Here is a 21,924-nt window from a genome sequence, read left to right on the forward strand (position 1 = left end):
CAAATAAATAAAAATATTTTTTTAAAAAAGTAATGAATATCCTAATTTAGCAAGCTTCAGGAAAAACATTGCAAAGAAAATAGCCCTGGTCTTATTCCTATAGGACTTACCATTTATCCACAATACCCATTTTTCTCTAGCCTATAAAGTGAATCTCTATACTCAGAAATTCTATACAACTGTTATAATGTTTGATCTTTTGAATATCTCAGTAAGTCTTTTTTCATAGGCAGCAGAAACACAATTACACAGATAGTTAAATAAGATGCAATATGAATGAACATATTATATTTAGCATTTTGTTTCTATAGGCCTATTTAGATTAATAACAATAGAAGTGGCTCAACTTACTTTTGAGCCTGCTTAATGGATTTTTCCCTTTAGAACACACACTTCCATTGCACAATAGCTTAGAGTAAACATTCCCATCCCCAAAATAAGCATAGTGAGGAAAGACAAGACCAGTACAAGGCAGAAAACCATGAGAGCAGACATTACACATTGCAGTTCTGTGTCTGCCATCTGACACCTGTGACAAAATCTCTGGGCTCCAGCTTCTGCTTTGCTGGCCTTAGAGGCTTGGTTTGCAAGCAGAACCACCTGAGTCAGAGTGAGCAGCCTTCTGTGGTGGCTGTCCTGTAGTTCTGGAATCTCCAGAATGCTGGTATCTCCACGAGATCTCTGGTGCATCTTCAGGGCTCCATGCCATGGCCCCTTTTGGCCTCTATATAGGGATGATGAATGTGCACCACATCACCTGGGGGCATCTCCAATGACTCTTTCCTGCATTTGTCATACTTCCAAAACCAGTACCAGGTGGGCTACCAAATTTTGTTAATCCAGAGTTCATAAAGCCAAGTTTAAGGACTCCAGCATTCTTCCTTTAGAGTCCCTCCTTTTAAAAACGTCAGTATGACTCCTGCTGTCCCAATCTCAGAACATCTGGCCCAGTCTTGATGGTGGCAATCCATCAGATAATTGCAGCTGAAACTTGTATTCTGAGCTGTGGATCTGAAGCTGTCACATTTCCAAGTCATTACTTAAATTCATCTCTTCTTAAATATTCAGGACATGGGAAGAATACAGCCAGCCTCTCCACCAAAACCTCACACAGCCTGCTTCTTTGAAGAAAGTTCTCCTTTTCCTCTAAAATCTCATAAGACGAGCCTCCACAAAGAACAGCACGTTTTTCCATGTAGGTCTTTCAACTCATCACGATGGTGCATCAAGCTCTGCTTATAGCTCTCAGGCACCTCTTAATTCAGAGTTTCCAAGTCCTTCCACATTCCTCCCACAAATCAGTTCCAAGAGCCTCCCCCACCCCCAAAAAATACACAGGCTCATTACAGCAACAGCCCCACTCCTCAGTGGGGGGAAGGGTTTATTTCAGGCTTATGATTTCCAAGGAAGCTTTATTACGGTGAGGAAAACATGGCCCAGGTCGGGAACTCCCTAACCTATATGGGTAGAAGTAGTCTAAGGACTTGGAGCCGGGCTCATAAACCTCGAATTCCACCCTTAGTGTCACATGCCCTCCCACAAGTCCTCACCTCTCAAGTTGCCACCAGCTGGGGATGGCGTAGAGACTCTACCACAACCCCATGAGGCTATATCATGTTCAAAAGGGAAGGTGAAAATCAATGGTAAACATGTCAAAAGTACTGTGGAAGAAAGTGCAATGTTCTCAAGAGGGCTAAGATGTGGCAGGCGCAAAGTGGTAGCTGTGGAAACCTTTGGTGAGTGGAGACTTGAAGGGCAAAGGAATGAGGAAGAACTGAGGTCCACCACGAGCCAATAACTGGGCAGAGGCATTAAGGAGGAAAATGCCTTAACATCTCTCAGGCTCTTGGAGCTGAGCAAAGAGAAGAGGACCACAGTAGAGAGGATCACACGGTGGTTTAGCAAGAAGATCCATGAATTAGGCTGAATCTAGAGCCACTGGCAAGAATGAAGTAGAAAAAGCTTCACTTAGTTTTGAGCAGAAGAAAGAAATTATCTGACATATATGCCAAGTTATGACTTTGGCTTCCTTGTTAAGAGTAGAATGTAGGAAGCACTGAGATGGGGAAAACTGGCAGGAAGCCTTCAAAGATTCAAACAGGAGGCAATGGTCAGTACATCCAGGTTGGTTGTTAACAGTTGATTGGATTCTGTATATACTTGGAAGATAGTCAATAGAATTTACTGAAATATTGAATAAAATTAAGAATCCAGATGACTCCATTTAGTTACAAGTGCAAAATATACCAGTATGAAGGATTTGGCCTCCTTTTAATTTGAAATTTCACATATTTTGAGTGGTTTTGTTTCCTAATCTGGGAAGCTGGGAGTGTTGTTTCATTTGACTTTGGACCACCACCTTCAGTATATATTTAGTTGATATTGAGCATTCACTCTGTGGTAGTTGCTATGGAGGATAAATAATGAGGAAAAGCATGAATTTACTCCCAGGAAAGATCCCAAGAGATGACAAAATTAGAGAGAAGAATGTACCAGGGAGATATGGAGCAAAGATTATGGAAATTCAAAGAAGATAGGTGTTCCTTTGGGGTGTGGGAAAAAGGAAAGTTAGCATATCAAACTAGCTTGAGCTGATCTTTATGAACGATACAGACTGGAGGACTTCCTAGCTGAGTTGCACCCAGGTTGGGGTCAGGTGTGGGGAGAGTTAGTGCAGTTCAGCAGAGGGAGAGTCTGAGAAGGTTGGAACAGTCAACAAGTCCTCCTTGTAGGAAGACTGCTTTGGACCCAGGGGGTGGCAGGAACAGTGTGTACATTTGCCATTGCAAACACAGGACTATTGGCCTAGCAACATAGCAAATGTGCATCAATGCTGTCAGAGAGAGGATAGCTGTGCCAAAACTGAGATGGGGTCATAGAGACCGAGGTCCATCTCCTGCATCCTTCCCATCTGGCCTGGACAGGTGCAGTGGGAGGAAAGGTAAAGATCCTACTCTCCTGGCAAATGGTGTACACAGCCATGTTTTCTCCTCAGCAGGTCTGGGTCTAACTTCCTTGACCTTTAACCTTCTTGAAATATGACTGTGGGTATGAGGAGCAAACGATGTAGATAGAAAGTTGATTCCTTTCATAAGAGACTAAGAAGTCCAATTTTTAAAATCAATTTGCAAAAGGCTTTCAAAGCTTTACAGAAGAACTTTCCAAGGCTCATTTTAGGTAAGAGCCACAAATGACCACCTGCTCCCACTCTGCTCAGTTCCTCTTCCCAAAACTGAATTGAATTGAAATGCAATCTGCCTTTTCTGACAGGAAACTTCTTCCGGTATTTTTCTTAATGGGGCTCAGAGGCAGAGGAGGTGATGAGAAGGTCACTACTTTGAAGGTCTGTGAAGCTTAAAATCTTCTGGCTACACATTTTAGCTGAACCAATTTTGTTTTCCATGGTGAACTCTAACCAAAAAAATTCTTGGGAATGTACCCAAAGAGTTTGTATTCAACATTTCAATTTTAGCAGGCAAAGAAAGAAAAGAATTGATTATCTTGGAAGCAAGTACATCGTCAACAAGGTGTTTCTTCATCCTTCTTAAAGTTTTTAGAAGTAAGAGAAATTCTGAGAAATAAATACAAATGCTGGAAAGAGGAAACAGGAGTGGCTCTTCCAGCAGATAGCTTTCAGCTACCTCAGTAGAAATTTTGGGCAGCTGACTTTAAAGGGGGCAGCGTATTATTTATGGACAAATATTAATATCATTCTTTAAGGGCCATATATTTTTTCCAGTAGAAAATGGCTAATCTACTATGATAGTTCAGTAGATTGGATAAATCAAAATACAAGATACATGCTTTAATGGATTAGTAATCATGGAATATGCAAGTATTTATAATGCAGTCCTGCTTTCTAACACCATCTGCTAAAGAATGGTATTTACTTAGCCACTGATGAGAACAGATTTTCTGCCATGTTATGCAGACAGAGAGTACATCATTATATGAACAAGCATGGTCTTTGTATAAGTTGCCCAGGTTCTAATGAAATCCTTCAGTTAAGCTGCAATTGTGGTAATGTAGCATTACTCTTTCCTCTGTAATGAAATACTGTCATTGTAATCCCACCTCTTAAAGTCATCATTCTGTTCAGCAAACATGGGAGAGCATTCTGCCAAGATCCTAACTAACATGTGTAAGTACTCAATAAATAATAACTATTAACACACAGTTTGAAAGTATTTAGAATGTCTGCACTAAATTCTTCTTAAAAGCTTTTTGAGGAAATAGCTCACTGATCCCAGCAGGGATTTCCATGCTAAACTGAGGCACAGGAAGAGAATCAATACGTTGGATTATCCTACAGTAATAAACATGTCCCAAGTGTTAGAAAACCACACAATGTGACCACTGCAGGCAGAGTCATCGCCACTTTATACACTGCTTTTGTCATCCAAGAGAGGGCGGATCTAGAAGGCTTTAAGTAAGTAATTAACAGTTCTGCCCTAGAGGCAGCATGCATATTTCTTCCATTCACAATTCAGTGGGACTTATGTGGCCTCATCCAATCACACAAGGGTAAGAACATATGAAACACTACATTCCTGGAATGTAACAACTGGAATTTTGGTGAACAACACTTATGTCTACCACAGGGCCACGGACATGGCTGAAAGTGAGATACTTGGGCATAGTATGTAAGTATGCATAATGCCATTTTAGGCAGTCTCCATTGAGGAAAAACTGGCAAGTCAACTTTGACTAGAGTGGTGCTGACATGGTGTCCTGGAACTCTGCATGGGAAAGGATGATCCTTCCAAGTTGATGGTCCATTTTGCCTTGAGTTTCTGTATTTCTTGACACCATTAACTAGTGTCATAGTTAGAGCTTTTGGTAACAAATTCCTAAACCATATTTATTCAGTTATGACATCCTCCCATGATTTCATGCTAGTAGAAATGGCCTTATCTGTTCTTCTCTCATATCTAATGGGTTTAATGTGTTCTAACTGTATGGCCCCATTTGGCCTGTTGGATGCTATGGCTGAGAGGCACCATATGAGAATATTGTTATTTATTATTGCTATATTGATGGATTCAAGTACAAGAGAGAAATTGTAAAGCCATCTGATCCTGGAACTATCGTTATTTTCAGCAAAACAAAGTTTGACTTCTAATTGCACTAGAAAGCTCTGAAAATTAAGTGATGTCAACAGCTCAGAATTTAGCAAAGAGCCAAACAAGTTGAAATAAGAACACTTTGCAAGGACATTTCATATATAATAAGGCAGACACTTGCTTTGAAGTGTTCTTTGTATTTTGAAAAGTTGACACCATATCAGAAATTTAAAGGGAAAAAAATATAGCAAATGGATAAAATGACATATTTGATTTTTTAATTCTAGTTATAACTATTTCCACTGTGATCAGACTTACCAGCTATGTTACTTAACTTAACCCTTGGTACTGCTCATTTCCAGCTAAATAGGAGATTGAGTCTCAGGTTGTCTGATTGGGTCAGATACACATCATTAAGATGGGAGGTGCATGGAGTTTGGTCCCTTCCCTCAACAAGTTGTGGTGCTACATTCCCATTTCTTGAATATTCATTAAAGGTTCCCACATGTTTTTGGCTACCTTGGTTTCCTGCAACTGTTTGCATTATTAAGCTGATCTGACTTACAGATCCAGAAGAGCTTGGGCTTGAATGTACGATAGCTCAGGAGGCTCATACTTACTGTGTAGATCCCCTTTCAGCTACAGAATAATGGGCATTTCCTAAAAGGAGGTGAGACAGAATAGCGATGGTCTTACTCCTGGAGGGCCAAAAAAACCACAGGTGGAGAGATCTACAGGGCTAGTTTGAGGGGTTCCTCAGCATGCTGGGCACCACCAGGGGCCCTGCGGGGCAGGTTTGAGGGGTTCTCCAGCATGCTGGGCACCACCCAGCACCCTGCGGGGCAGGTTTGATTGGGACTCCAGCGTGCTGGGCACCACCCAGAGCTCTGCTGGGCTGGCTTGAGGGGGTCTCCAGCGTGCTCCGCACCATCCAGCTCCCTGCGGGGCTGGCTTGAGGGGGTCTCCAGCGTGCTGGGCACCACCCAGCGCCCTGCGGGGCAGGTTTGAGGGGTTCTCCAGCATGATGGGCACCACCCAACGCCCTGCGGGGCAGGTTTGAGGGGTCTCCAGCGTGCTGGGCACCACCCAGCTCCCTGCGGGGCTGGCTTGAGGGGGTCTCCAGCATGCTTGGCATCACCCAGCGCGCTGTGGGGCAGGTTTGATTGGGACTCCAGTGTGCTGGGCATCACCCAGCGCCCTGCGGGGCAGGTTTGAGGGGGTCTCATCGTGCTGGGCACCACCCAGATCTCTGCAGAGCTAGTTTGAGGGGTTCTTCTATGTGCTCCGCACCACTCACAGCTCTGCAGGGCTAATTTGAGGAGTTCTCCAACGGGCTCGGCACCACCCACAGCTCTGCAGGGCTAGTTTGAGGGGTTCTCCAGCGTACTGGGCAGCACCCCTTCTTGTGCTTTGCACCAGACAAACTTGCACAGAGCACAGTGTGCGCTTATTCCTTTGGTGAAGACCAGGATGATCGTTGGGGTACACTGCCTATAGAAATGGGAGAAGTCAGGATGTATTGGTGGTTCTGTGAGTCTGTAACTTGCTAAAAGGAATAGGGAGTGCATGCGGAGACCTTGCTTGCGACACATTCTGATGTGGGAGTCCTGAGTTCATGGTCAAGCTGGAACAGTTTTCTCCTTCCTTTGCTCTCCCCTGGCACAAAGAAGCAACACACCCTGGTGGCAGAGCTGGGATTCTAAAGCAAGACTGTCTAGAGGTCTGTGAGTGGCACCTCCAACTCTCTAATCATCACTGTTCACGTCCAGCATTTGCTGAGGACAAGAAGAGTTCACTTCTGACTGTATTCTAAGGACTGAACGAGCAAATGTGTAAAGGCGCCAGTGATAGGGTCTGGCACAGGCATGGCTAATATATGCTAAATACCTGAAAAAATACTTGCCATTGCTCCTAAAGCTCTTTCTAATTTAAAAGGCAAGAAAGTATGGCATTAATTTTTGGTGTGTTTGACCTGATTGGAGGGGCAGTACCTGGTCTTGTGCTAATGGCTGACTTGTACGACAGGTGGCATGGGTAATTGTCTCTTTTTTGTTACCTTTAGGAAGTAGGAAATGTATTCTAATGAAATATAAAGTAAATATTTGAAAAAATGCTTGACATATAAGGATGCTGAAGGAATGGCTGGTTCCTTCCTCATTCTTCCCTTCACTATTAATAATTGTGTACCTGACTTTTAAATATTTTTAGAACTTAATATTTTTATCCTCAACTCACTTACACTAAACGAAAATACAGCAACCTTACCAATGATCTGGGAAGTCCATGTCTAATGTCAACAGGTGGGTGAGTGGCAAGGTAAACACTGTAGCTGAGAAGGAGAGACAACATGTTTTGTGTATTTAGTTTGTGTCTGGCATTCTTATAGGGGATTTGTGAGAAAGCATTTCTTTAAATTTTCACACCTTTATATGGTAAACACTGGGAACTTACCATGCCGACTGACTTCTCTTGCTCACTTTATTTTATATTTTTTTTATATTTTTTGGTTTTTTATTCATTTATTTGAAAGCAACAGACATAGAGAGAGACAAAGAGAGAGAGAGAGAGAGGGAGAGAGAGAGAGAGAGAGAGAGAGAGAGAGGGAGAGAGGGAGGGAGGGAGGGAGGGGAGGGAGAGAATGGGAATGCCAGACAACTGCAAATGAACTCCAAACGCGTGTGAACCCGAACTGGGGTCCTTAGGCTTCACAAGCAAGTGCTTAACCACTAAGTCAGCTCTCCAGCCCCTCTTGCTCACTTTAACTACTAAGATAGTGAGACCAAGCTCTTTAAGTGAACGGTTCAAGGAGAGACTGAACACATGGCAGAATCAAGTTGTATGCCTAAGCCCTCTCTGGCCCCAGAGCTCATAGTCTTGCCTAATTTGCCGTGTCGCTTTCCAGAAAACTTGCTATGAAATCATCAGAGCTGTATTGCATCTGCTGCATTCCCCTTGTACAATTTTCTTAACTTTGCTGAGTTCCCTGTTTCTCTTTTGTGACATAGGGATAAAATGAATTGATAAATGTAAGAATTATCCTAGATCAAGTTTGATAGTAACTGATACGATAATTTCAAACTTAACCTCCACTATTTATGTTGATAGATCAGTGTTTCAAAGAAGGACAAACTTATGAGGTCTTCATTAAACAAATTCTCCCATTTATCCTATTTGTTTTAATCATTTCCTCTCACCTCAGCCCTTGTAGAAGTATTTCCTTTTCCAGTTAATCTAAAGGAATTTTATATACTTTATCAGGGTATAGAAATTTGGTCATTTGCTCTTATCAGTCTCTCAAATTACAAAGTAAATTCTGCAAGAGTAGAAGCAAGTATGATTTTTTCACTAAATATATATCTAGATAATATAGAACAAATCTTGATAGAAAGATAATTACTTAAAATGTATGTAGAATATGCTGGGCATGTTGGCACACACCTTTAATCCCAGCATTTGGGAGGCAGAGATAGGAGGATCACTGTGAGTTTGAGGCCAGCCTAAGACTACATAGTAAATTCTAGGTCAGCCTGGGCTAGAGTGAGACCCTACCTCAAAAAAAACCCCACAAAAACCAAAAAACCCCAAATATTTTATATATACATAATAACAAATAACATGTTATATAATATGTATATCAAAATCATTGTGTAATTGAATTAATTAATTGAATTAATCATTAATTTAATAATTAACAACAATTAATTCAATACTTTTTTCTTGAATGGGAGACCATGGACCATGGAGTTAACAACAATTAGAAGCTCTTATCCTGGGTCTGTCACTTGTTGATTAACTTAGACAAATTTCTTCACACTTATTAGACCCTTAATTTTCTGATTTATAAAATTACAGGTGCAATAGCCTCTACTTCTAACAATTTAAAAGTCAATAAAATAATGAAGTAAAAAGTGTAGCTTACAATCATCATGACTAAGAAAGAATGCCCATGGCTATTTCCTTCATTTTGTAGGACTATATGGACGGCAGAAAGGCATTGAAAACCCATTGGTAAACACAACTGTGGTGGTCCCAAAGATCCAGGCTTTTATTTGTTTTGTTAAGATTGAGCTTGCAACTAGCCCAGCGATCAGAGCCCTGCTGGGGGGGAAGAGCCATGTCCCTGGGGCAGCTCTTGTGGACTAGCACAAGGCGCGCTCGAGCAGTTGGGAGCTCTGACTGTTCGTGTTGGCTGCAGCCGCTTCTCTCTGCTGTGGATTCACGGAAGTGAGCCATTTCTTCTGCTACTGATGGTGCTTTCCCTGGCTTCTGTGAGCCTGAACTGAATCCTTCCTTCTCATAAACTGCTTCTGGTCGGGCGTTTGTTCAGTGACCAGAAAGTAACAACAAGACCAACATTGCTACTTGCCTCCATCAAGGGAAACAGGGACCTAAACAGACAATATAATGCATTTTGCTAATGCTGTAAAATAGGATGAAAGATAATGTGAACTACTCCAATGGATATTTTTGGCATCAAATTTAGATGGATTTTCCTTTGCTTATATTCCAACAACAACAAAATCTTAGCACAGTTTTGAATTTGCTTCATACTTAGATTTTGACGTTTTGTATGCAAAATTTTTCTAGAGTTTATATTTATTAATTTTTCTGGTATGATATAACTATCTCATATTTTCCATTATTTGACTATACTACTTAGATTATTGAGTCTCTTTTTGTCTTCACAGAGGTTTTTTTTTTTTTTTTTTGTTATTTTGAGGTAGGATCTCACCCTAGCCCAGGCTGACTTGGAATTCACTATGTAGTTTCAGGGTGGCCTTGAACTCACGGTGATCCTCCTACCTCTGCATCCCAAGGGTGGCATTAAAAGCATGTAATACCACACTTGGCCTTCATAGACTTTCTTTTTGAAAGCCTTTGTTCTCCATTTCTTTCATGCTAATTCTCCAAGTCTAAGCTGTTACCCTGGTTCCTTCTTCTATGTCCGTGGCAAGTCCTCCTCCTCCTTCATTTCTTTCTATATTTTACTACAAGCACCTTCAAAAAACATGGTTAACATAATCTTTGAAAATTTGCAAATGTCTTAATTTTCATTTAATCACTTGGCTACATATGCAATTCTAGGTTTAATAGAGTTTCCCTTTAGGAAGTTGAGTGCGCGCTCTCTTTTCTTCAAGTTTTCAGCACTAAAGCATTTGCTGCAATCTAGTCTAATTATTCCTGAGACCACTTATTTCTGCCTTCATGGTGTCCTGGTGTTAGCCAGGCTTGTTCATTCTCTCTACACCCCATGAAGGTTCTCAGTCATTTTGGGCTGACATGGTAAGATTTCCTGTGAAGAAGTCAAGATACAAATCTACCTCATTCATTATGCTGGCTTCTCAATCTACTCAATCTGGAAACATCCTTTCTTTTCCATTCACAAGAGTATTTGTTACAATGTGTTCTCACTCTCTTCATTTTTCCACTTTCTGATTTCTGGGATTCTTGTCTGTTTTATCAGAACTCTTGTCTTCTAACATATTTTAGACAATTCATATCTATTCTCTATATCCTTGGGAATGTCTTCTGTTTTTTGTTAAATTTCTAAAATTAACAGTTATAAACATTAAATTTTGCTGATTACATCTTTGCATAACATTCTGTTCTTGTTTTGTACTGAGCCATCTTCATTTCTGTTATTTTTTTTTTTCTTTTTTGTGTGGTCCTCATATTCCTGCTGACCTTTGATCACTTTAATAAAGAATAAAGATCTGGATGCTCAAGCCTGATTTTATCTGTAGTTTGGAATATTCTTTCACTCTAATTGGATCTACCATGAGTGCTAATTCTTGGGAGGAGGCGTCAAGGGAGTTTAACAAACAAACAAAAAACCTCAAATTTCAAGATGATTGAGACAAGGACAGAAAGCCAAAGATTGGGTATGAGACTCCAAATCCTGGAATGATAAGGGCTTTCGACCATGACACAAAATCCTTATTTTGGGTTTAAACTTTCCTTGAGCAGCTTTCTTGAACTACCTTGAAAATATAACCACTTGAGATTTTGTTCATGATTAAACATGGGCAGCTGCTACTTTCCTGAAGCTGGCTAAAAGCTGACACCAGCTCTGCATGAGGCCCGTTATTCTGCATGGGACATGCAACCCTGCTGTCAGTGTGGTTTCTAATCCCTGACTGTTTGTCTTGTGACCATGGGTTTTATGAGCAAAGACTCTGGCAGACTTAAGCAGGATTGTCGCCATCCATCTCTGCTCAGTCTCCCAGTATGCACTCTACTTAGGTCATCTTTTTCTAATCAGGAACTAACCCATGACAAAACAGTCCTGCATTGGTACAGTCCAGAAGAGTGTGTGAAGAAAACAAACTCCGCTAAGCTTCCAAGAGAATGGAAATTTTAAGCACCAATCATACTTTTCCCTTGTGGCAGGAAATGATACCACTTGAGAATGTTAACCGGTGTCTGGGTGTTGTCTCTAAATTGCGATGCAGAAGTATTCTCATCAATAGAATTCTGCAAAGTGGAACGTTTTTCCTAGATTCTAATAAGCATATGTTCTTTGATTTTGCTGTCACTGTGGGGTTCTCAAAGGATAGGCTAGAGGAGGTGTACAGTGCAGCGGTAGACATATTTGTACAGCCTGCTCAGGGAAGTGAGTTCAGTCCTCAGGTATGCTGGAGAGAGGAGCGTTGTCCAGAGGACAACGGAGAAGTTAAGTTATAGGATGTGACCTTCGTCACCCCATTGTCCACGGCTGACTTGGCTTATCTGCCTGGATGGGTGTGTGTTCCCTTTCCTCCTCCCTGCTCCCAGTGTCTCCCACCCCTGGGACGCTTCACACCTCCATCAAAGACAGGGGCCTTCCCTCCCCTCCAGTCTTCAGTCAAGACTGCGCACGATTCCTCTGCAGCCCTGACAGAACCTACGAACCAGTCCTCAGGAGGCGGAGGTGCGCCGTTTAGAGCGTCTTCCTGGGGCTCGCCGGTGTGTTCCCCTGAAGCCTCTGCTCACGAGGAAGGAAAGCCACTACATCTCCATGGGATGAGGCGACGGGAGGGAAACCTGGTGCACACCATCCCACGTACCCAGCCTGGCCGCCGAGGAGCGCGAAGGAAGAAGCACTAATGTTTGAAATGCATCTTTAATGCACGTGTGCTTTCACCCACACTCGGTCATTAGCCCTGTGTCCTTGAGCAAAACATTTTTAGTAAAACCTCGTGTGATGAATGGGTATTAAAAAAAATCAGTTTCTGGGCTGGAGAGATGGCTTAGTGGTTAAGGCATTAGTCTGAAAAGCCTAAGGACCAGTGTTCAATTCCCCACTCCCACGTAAGCCACATGCACAAGGTGACACATGTTTCTGAAATTTGTTTATAGTGGCTGGAGGCAGTGGCATGCTCATTTTTTTCCTCTCTCTCTCTCAAACAAATAAATAAATGAAATATTTTTTAAAAAATCAATTTCAGATTGTTGCTTTTGAAAGCAGTGCTGAATTTCTTTGTTTCATGTGACAATGTGGTGCTTTGAATGCAATATGTGTCTGAGTGCTTGATCCCTAGTCAGGGGCATTGTCTGGTCAGGTTGAAGTTCCTGTAGGAGGAAGATCTGTATTGGCAGGGGATTGTCACTTGGGGTAGGACTTCAGGTGTTATGGTCCAGCCCCACTCGATATCTTGAGCTTCCCATGTCCTGCTGATGTGAGGATCACATCTGTCTCTACATAGCTCCCACGGCATAATGAAAACTTGTTCTTGAGACTGTAAGCTGGAGGAAAACCTTTCCAGGAGTCACTCTGGTCAGGCGCGCTACTCCAGCAACGAGAAGACCGCTGGTGAATTAATGCTCACAGATAGTTGGCAATATATGTCCTTTCCTCCTTGAGCAGAAAGGCTGAAGAGGAATGCAGTGGCTTTTATAACCAACAATCAGCAAGTTTTGTGAATTTTTATGGCCTGAGGAATGCATACTTAGTGACTTTTTTTTTTTTTTTTGTCTATTTTCTTTCTTAAATCCTTGCCTCAAGCCTGTGTGGTAAATGTTTCTACCCAGCTTAAAGCTGTAGAATATGAGGCTCAGACAGGGCAAGATGGCTCTGCTACACAGTATAAACCCTGAAGTTCAAGCACAGGTTTCCTTCTCAGTGGAGTGTTCCCACACAACCTTCTCTATACAACCCATGTTCACGGTTCAGGTGAGGCCCTAAAACATACTGAACTAAATCTGTGTGTGTGTGTGTGTGTGTGTACACACATGTAGTTTATTCCTATGTGCATGGTGTATGCAGATGGTCATGCTCATGTGCAGGCGCATGAAGGCAACAGTAGGCCATGAGGTGGGCTGTTATTATTCTTCTAACATAGTTCTCTGAGACAGTGTCTCTCACTGAACGTGGAGCTTAAGGTTGTTTTTTTTTTTTTTTTTTTTTTTTTGGCTATACTGGCTGTACGGTGAGCCCCAGTGATCCTCCTGTATCTACGCCCCTCTATGGTAGGGTTGCAGGCGTCTACAAACATCGTGGCTCTCTATGTGAGTGCTGGAGCAGAACCTGGGATCTTATGCTTGTACTGTAAGCACTTTCAGCCACTGATCCATCCCTCAGCCCCTGATCTAAGTCATGAAATGGGATAGTGGACACTTTATAGCAGACTTCTGGCTTTTCTTCACCTCAGACCAGATTTCCAGCTTAGAAAGTTTGAATTCATGGTCATTGTGCTCTTGGACCCAGAGTCCTCCCAGATGATGTTCTACCTAATGGTCTTTGTAATGGGAGTGTGATGGACAGGTCAGGGAACCAGTCCACAGGTAGCTGAACCTCAGTCAAGAAAAGTCACATGGGCTGGGCATGGTGGGGCATTCCTTTAATCCCAGCACTCAGTAGGATGAGGTAGGATGATCGCTGTGAGTTTGAGACCAGCCTGTGACTACATAGTGAATTTCCAGGTCAGCCAGATGAAGAAGAGAAACAACACATGGAAAAGTACATTTGTTTTCAAATTAATGGTACATGTGCAAGGGTGTAACTTGCATGGATATTCTTGGCATTTTGGGAGGAACACCCACGGATGCTTAATTAACTTCCAGGATTCATCATTAACAGGACTCCTGTTTCCTTCTTCTGACAGGCCCAGCTGTGAGATACAGCAAGTTCAAGGTGTCCGAAGCCAAGCCCCCCCCTCTGCTTGGGCAGCACACAACTCACATCCTGAGAGATGTCCTCGGCTATGATGACGTGGCTGTTGGCGAGCTCCTCAGTGCTGGCGTGGTAACACAACACGGAGCCAGCTGACCGGGGAGATGCGCATTCTCACAACCACAGCCCGGATGCCCTTTGCTGGCAAAGGCTCTCTTGATACTCTTTCGCCCAGTTTGACTACCACTAAAAAATGGAATTAGAATAACCCCACATTTCTTTCCTCCCATCTCTAGGTGACTCTAGACTAGTGAGTGTAGCTTACTTCAAATGTACCCATTTTTCTACTTACCTATTTCTTTTTTTTCTCCAGATAATAGCTTAATTGTGGATTTTTTAATTCTCTTGACAAAGACAATTCTCTTGTTCTCACTTAAAAGAATTGATAAGCGTTTGGGTGATGGCTGTGTTATGCTGATTTGATATCTTCAAAAAGCATACATGGATGGAAACACCATTGTGTACTCCAGAAAATGTAAAGTTTCTATTTGTCAATTAAAAAAATAAAATGATTTAAGCTTTTCTGGAAACCTACACTCCTCTTTCTAATTACCTTAATGACCCAAATACTTGCCTGTCCCACCCACACAGCCTGAGGAACAGCAGATCTCCTCACGTCCTCTCCCTGTACATGGAGTCCTCATGGAAATCTTTCTGAGGAAGTCAAAACAATAATCAGAATAGCAGTCTCTGTGATTCATTTTAAACAGTATAACTTAATTTTGAGCTCATGAACCCTTTGTTAGCTCATAATTTAAACCGCGGACATTGCTCGTGTCTGCTGTAGAGCTGAGCCCCTCTCTCCCTGTGGGAGTGAATTCTTGCCGCGTGCTGTATTTCTCTGGAGATAGCATCACACATGTCAGAACGGGAATTTCTACCAATGCATTGAGGGTTGAAGGTATTTGTCTATTGGAGGGAGCAAGGAGCGATTCTTCCATTGATACTTATTTTGACCCATATCCAAGTGCAACACATTTTAAGTGAATGTTAGATGACTCTCCAGCTCTCCGCACATTAAACAATGTATAAATCATGACAAATACAAGAATGGTAAGCAAACATTTCATTGTAATCTGAGCACCCACTGTGGAAGACTGGACATGGCTTTGCCTTTTAATTTGTCAGGGAATTCAAAGTATAGAAAAATCTTCTGTCTGAAAAATTAAAAAAAAAATTACCAGGACATATATTATAGAGTGAATCGCCCCTGCACACTGCTCGGGCCAGGTACAGACGAGGGAACCAGGCACCCTGTGATCAGTGTCCTCGTGTGACCTCAATTCACGGCTGTTAGGCCCACATACTTTAAAGCAATGTCATTACATACCAAGTGGTAATTGAAAGCTAAATTACAGATGTTCATCTTCTAAACTGTGATTTAGAGCTAGGTTTTTTTTCTTGTGTTCTTTTCAATTGGAATGATTTGAGTCATTTATTCATGCTGCAAGGACCGATCTATTTCTCGATCCAAGGATTCCAAATAAATAAAAATTTGTCTTCTGGCAAGCTCTCCAGAGACTTTAGATGAAAGAACCCGACTTTCTTCTGACAGTTACTGTCCTCTGCGCCTCACTGCTGTGGACACCACATTGTGAAGAGCGCCTGCTGTTGCTTCACCAGCCAGAAGTTCATCAGGTCAGGCCTGGGGCCTTCTTCAGTCTTTTGCCCCAGTGCCTACTTTGTGCAGAAAAATTTGAAGATGTTCAATTTAGGCCAGGCATTTAATCATAATGTTTCTATGCTGATAAAATTAATATGGAAGTCTATAAAAGGTTGGTTGATAGAACTGGTAAAACTACTTACATTGAAAGATTGTTCCACTATTTTTTCTACTGACACAGGTACATGTCTCCAAATACATATCATTATTTAAAAATATATTTATTTTTATTGTTTATTTGACAGCAGGGTGAATGGGTGTGCCAGGGCCTCCAGCTACTGCACACAAAGTCCAGCCACATGTGCTACCTTGTGCATCTGACTTACATGAGTACTGGGGAACTGAACCTGGGTCATTAGGTTTTATAGGCAAGCTCTGCTCAAACTTTGAAATCAATAGAGACTGCAGCTTCTGACCTGCTGGTCACCCACCCAACAGATCGCATTTATTTTATTTTTATTTATTTATTTGAGAGACAGAGAGAGCTACAGAAATAGGCAGGAAGAGAGAGAGAGAGGGAGAAGTGCGTGCTCTTGTACATCTGGCTTACATGGGTCCTGGGGAGTTGAACTGGGATCCTTTGGCTTTACAGACATGTGCCTTAACTGCTAAGCCACCTCTCCAGCCCCAACAGATAGCATTTAATCTAATGACTTAGGTAAAGAAGTAATGCAGGTTATATTTCAAGTTCACATTGATAATTAGCCCTGAATCAAACACTGCACTTACTAAAAAATTCTAGCAATAAGCCCCAGATGAAGTTGTCCTTATAAGCGTGTGTTATTTTAACTATCAGGGCCCATTATCTTATATTGTTATTATTACATCTCATATTCCTGAGACTGAACACATTACTAAGATCCTATATGTTCAAATTCAGTTTGTGTCAGGGCCCGACTTCTGACAAGTTATGTTTGAGATGGGCCTCAGAAATGCCTTGAAACTTAGTTAATCATTATGAAATTAGGTGCATGTCCAAGCACATGGTCTGTATTTCTTCTCCTGAAAACTTTTCATTGGTCACTTTGTAGCTAACTGCCTCATACACTAAAGGTTTCTCTGCCAGAACTGAAGTAAACATTATTCAGTTTTATGTGAACTTGTCTTTGACCCATGTGGGGAGTTAGAAATAAACTCATGAACAAAGAAAAGGGAGGCCATACATTGGTTGTTTCATACTAGAGTCTGAGGCCACTAAGCCCAGATAAAGCTTCAAGGGAGATTTTTGCATGTGGGTTCCACAACTCTTGCTTTTAAATCTCAGAAAAATTTGTTCCCACTCAATACCTAAAATGAATGTCACATTTCACTATGAACTAGTGACTTGCCTTTGGCAAGTTATGTATTTAAAAACTTTTCTAGGGGCATTGAAAAATATAAATCATTACAACCTATGTAGATGTCAGTCTTGCTGATCACCCTCTCTTAAAACTCAGTGATACCTCTCACTCTGGATTCACCGTCCAGGTAATGCCTCTCTCTGTTTTAGCAGGATTTCCTGTCAATCTAATTTACCTGTTTAATTTTCATTCTTTCAAAGCTCTCCTTTGCTGTTTTGTTTCTCATGGTAAAGGAGGATAAGATAAAGCTAGTTTTTATTTCTCTTTATTTTAGGCAGTTTCAGTTAGAGATTTATCAGGAAATGCCAGCTCGCGCTGGCACCCTGGCACCAGAATGGAAGTCTTGGCAGGAATGGAACTTCTGTCTGATGGGGACTGATCTACAGCGCCCCCTGCTGCCCACGGTCTTGCACACCATCTAAATAAAATGGCCCGGGTGGGCTGGACCTGGGCTCCGCCTTCCGATCAGCTCTTCCCCTTGCATACCTGAATCTGATGTACAAAGGCTGGGGCCTTTTGGCCCCTCCCTCTCTCCTGACACAACCCTCTGTGTGTGTGTGTGTGGTAGGGGTCTCTCTGGATACCTTCTCATCTCTGTGTGGACACAAATGAGTCTGGTTTCTGGCTGGGTGGAGGAGGGAGAACATCACACTGTTTTTGATATGAACTTTTCTGCTTGCCTCTGTTGTATAGTTTGAAATAATTTCCCTCTTTGATTACTCTTATGATTTTTCCCTGGCCTCCAGATCTACCACATGCATTCTTTCCTTACAGTCCAGATCTGCGAGGCAAGTGGTCTCACCAACTCTGGCCTAACTACCTGTGTGATTTCTCCAAACAAGGGGTAAGCATGGGTATATCACTCTACTACATGTGTCTCCTCTGAATATTTTCTGACTGCTATTCTTCCGTAAGACCATCATTTGTCCTTTTAATTCTCTTCCACGGGGAAACCCAGGGTGGACGCTGTGGGTGTTTCTTCTTAATCTTACACAAGATCCTAAATTCTAACCTCCACGTGCTTGCAGCTTCACCCAAATCTCTCTTTAAAGCCTCATTTTTCTCTTAAATACCAATCTCCCTTATATAAGCCCCATAATTTGTGAGTTCCCCATTAATAAACTTAATAATTCATAATTTATCCTTCTTGAATCTATTTTTATTAATTCTTAATAAAAGGTAAGACAGAACCTGAAACTTGGGATTCATAAATTCTGGGGACCTCTCATGAACCCGAAAATCCTTCATCAATAGTGTCTGGAATAAATGTAATACTATAAAGTACTAGCAGTATATTTGTCTATGACATCTCAACTTCCAAAATTGATAGCAGAAGACACAGTTTTAAAAATATTTACTTATTTGTTTGAAGGAGGGAGAGAAAGAGGCAGGTAGAAGAAAGACAGAATGGGTGCACCAGGGCCTCCAGCCACTGCAAACAAACTCCAGATGCGTGCACCCCCTTGTGCATCTGGCTTTATGTTGGTTCTGGGGAGTTGAGACCCGGTTGGTGGTTTTTGCAGGCAAGCACCTTATGCATTGAGACATCTCTTCAGCCCCATGTCTTTTCTTTCTTGATATTGTAGTAACAATTCTGGTGTAAACCCTGGTTCTTAGTAATGATGAAAAGGATCACAAAAGGTACATAGTTTCATTCCAAACAGCAGTTAGGACACAACAGAACACCTCAGAGCCTCCCACATAGAGAACTAACAGTTTGCTCAGGCATGTGACACAATTGTGTCCTTTTTACAGCCCTAGTATAGCAATCTTAGGGTGAAGCTTTTTATAAATAGCTAAACTGCTAAGATATTTAGTTTAGTTTTTTTTTTTTTTAAATGTTATTTTCTTAGCACAGGTGGCTGTGAACTTTTTTTTTTTTTTTTTTTTCTGGAATTCACTATGTAGTCTCAGGGTGGCCTCGAACTCTCAGAGATCCTCCTACCTCTGCCTCCCAAGTGCTGGGATTAAAGGCGTGCGCCACCACGCCCGGCTCGGCTGTGAACTTTTAAACAAGACTGCCAGCATGTACAGTAGGCTTATGTGAGGATTAGGGGATGCTAACTCCAATGGGCCTGTATTTCCCAATGTCCATTCAAAAATGTGTTTTGTGGGCTGGAGAAATGGCTCAGAGGTTAAGGTGCTTGCTTGCAAAGCCTAAGGACCCACATTCAATTCCAAAGTACCCACATAAAGCCAGATGCACAAAGTTGCACATGTATCTGGAATTTGTTTGCAGAGGCTATAGGCCATTGTGTGCCCATTCTCTCTTTCATTCTGCCTCTCTCTCTATCTGCCTCTCTCTCTTTCTTTCTCTCTCCCTCTATCTCTCTCTCAAATAAATAAATAAACAAATATTTTTTAAAATATATTTTTTGTTATCACTTTGAGAAGTTGAGGTATTACAGACAAATGTAATGTTAATATTTTACAGGTTTACATTTATTTCAGACACTATGGAAAACAAAAACAACAAAGAAGAGCTTTGAAAGAATGGGAATTAAATAGGGAAATGAGGTTAGCAGGGCCTTGAACGGGGCAGATCCCAGGGTGCAGTCCCTCTGCCGGCTCTGGGCATCCATGGTCAGAAGAGAGCCGGCCCTCCACAAGGCTGCCAGGAGGGAGGGTGAGGCTGTGGAAGAACTCAGGCATTCCCTCGGAAAACAGATTTTACTAACCTCAGATTTTCCTGTGAAATTCTTCATGTTTCCTACGCATTAAGACTTCGAGTTTAAAGGACAGAGTGAGTAGGTCATCATCATGCTGGGCCATTGCTGTTTCTTCCTTTTCTCTGATTAATTTCTTTCCTGCTTCTCTTCCCCCCCCCCATACTGTGAACCTCTCTCCTTTCCTCTCTCTGATAATCTTTTCCCTCTTTTTTATCTTCTTTGACATCCTCCTCTTTCCCCTTCACTGTCCGTCTGTCTCCTCATTTTCTCTGTGTATGCATAGACATGTGCACACGGGCATATGCCCATGGTTCACAAACACACATACCAAAACCTGGGTCTGACCTTCACGTAAGCAGGAGTGCTAGAAATCCGTGTCATGAATAGTGGTAATTCTGGCATGATGTGATCTCAAGTTAATCTCTGAATGGACGGTCCTCTAATAACCAGATCCTCCTGCTCTCTTCACACCCATGGAAAGAGGTGGAGGAGCGCTCCACCTGCCATCTTGGAAAGTGGCAGAGCCCTCAGAATTCCCTTATTTTTGTCACATATCTCCAGTTCTAAACGGAAATAAAACCCCTGAAGTTAAAACAGAACACAGAGAAGAGCCTAAGCTCTTCATCCCGATCACAGGCACAGGAGCTGATGGCTGGGGACTGGCTGCTTTGACTTAAGAAGATGTCTCCAAGAGTAGGCGGACATGTCATGGCAGCCTGTGTGGTCAGGACCAGCTTTGGTCTTAGACTTGGTTTCCTAGAGACAGCAAGCTCTCTCTCTAATGACAGCAAGCTTCAGGTGGTTACTTACCACTTGTCCCTGTCCTTTTCAGCCTCATGGCCCAGGATGCCTCACCTTCTACGTTGTCCTTGCTGTCTGTCAAACAGGAGGACGCTCTCCCTATGCCTTCCTCAGCTGTCTTCTGCCCACCGGATGGACATGAGTTTCACACACCCCTCTTCTCGGCCCCTTATTTTCTTCCTTGTGAATCACCCACGTGGAAGTCTGTCTGTCTCTTTGCTTGCTGTCCATGTAGACTGAAGGGACGGTTTTCCTGCTCTTCATCCTGTCACCTGCACCTCTTCTTCCTACGCAGAACTTCTGCAACATGCCATCCACTGCAGCTGGAAACTCAGCCTCAAAACATGGAACCAAAGGCTGGAGAGGTGGCTTAGCAGTTAAGGTGCTTGCCTGCAAAGCCTAAAGACCCAGGTTCGATTCCCCAGATCCCACGTAAGGCAGATGCACAAGGTGGCACATGTGTCTGGAGTTCGTTTGCAACAGCTGAAGGCCCTGGAGAAGCCATTCTTTCACTCTGTATCTGCCTATTTCACTCTCTCTCTGTCTCAAATAAATAAATTAATAAAATATTTTTAAAAACCATGGAACCAAGATGTTGAGAGAAGGAAACTGTGCAAAGTTGCTTCTGGAAAATATCCTCATCTGTACCCCTTTACCACTTTTTTAACTCTAAAATGAATTAGAATTCTCTGCAGCTCTTGGTGTGAGATGCAGCAACATGTGTTATACATTCACCCACAGACTAGTACTTTTGCTTTATATTTTACAACATACTTTCAGGTTATATGATAGATTCTTTGAAATGTGCTGTTAGTGGGCATTTTGTGTTATTTCCTTAGAGCATGTCAAGAAAACTTACTCTCTATTTCAGAAAGCCTGTTGAAAGGCCTTTTTTTTCTGAGCGTGGAAACACATAGTAAGATTGCCCTACATATTGCTGAGTAAGCTTGCAGTGACATTGGTTCTGACCACATGGCAGAACTAAAATTCTACAGCACACAAGCTCAATTCAGAAAATGGTGCCTGGTGTCCTAAGAATCCTGCTTTGTTGAACTGTATAATGGGACAATCTGAGCCAACAGAAAATAAAATGTCCCTTCATTAAGAACGCCACATAACCAGAAATATCTAATCACTTTGATGATCACCCTTAGCTCATGTTACCCATTTTATGAGTCTCAAACATTTTGCAGAATTCTCCAGCCTTACTTTCTAGAGTGTGGGAAAAGCCCAGTGA

At 42.1% G+C, this 21,924-nt stretch overlaps 1 protein-coding gene across 4 annotated transcripts in view; it reads left to right on the forward strand.

The window, feature by feature from the left end:
• Positions 1–14,744, forward strand: part of Sugct (succinyl-CoA:glutarate-CoA transferase) — a 689,766-nt gene extending 675,022 nt beyond the window's left edge. For 2 of the 4 annotated variants that reach the window (XM_045136223.1, XM_004668834.2), the window contains one exon: positions 14,147–14,744. In XM_045136223.1, the coding sequence (XP_044992158.1) occupies positions 14,147–14,310 (164 nt within the window). In that variant the 3' untranslated portion in view covers positions 14,311–14,744. The remainder of the gene's footprint in view (positions 1–14,146) is intronic. The other 2 variants (XM_045136224.1, XR_006633861.1) reach the window with 2 other exon arrangements.
• The last annotated feature ends 7,180 nt before the right edge of the window (positions 14,745–21,924 follow it).

This window comes from Jaculus jaculus, chromosome 16, assembly GCF_020740685.1.
Source record: "Jaculus jaculus isolate mJacJac1 chromosome 16, mJacJac1.mat.Y.cur, whole genome shotgun sequence".
NCBI lineage: Eukaryota > Metazoa > Chordata > Mammalia > Rodentia > Dipodidae > Jaculus > Jaculus jaculus.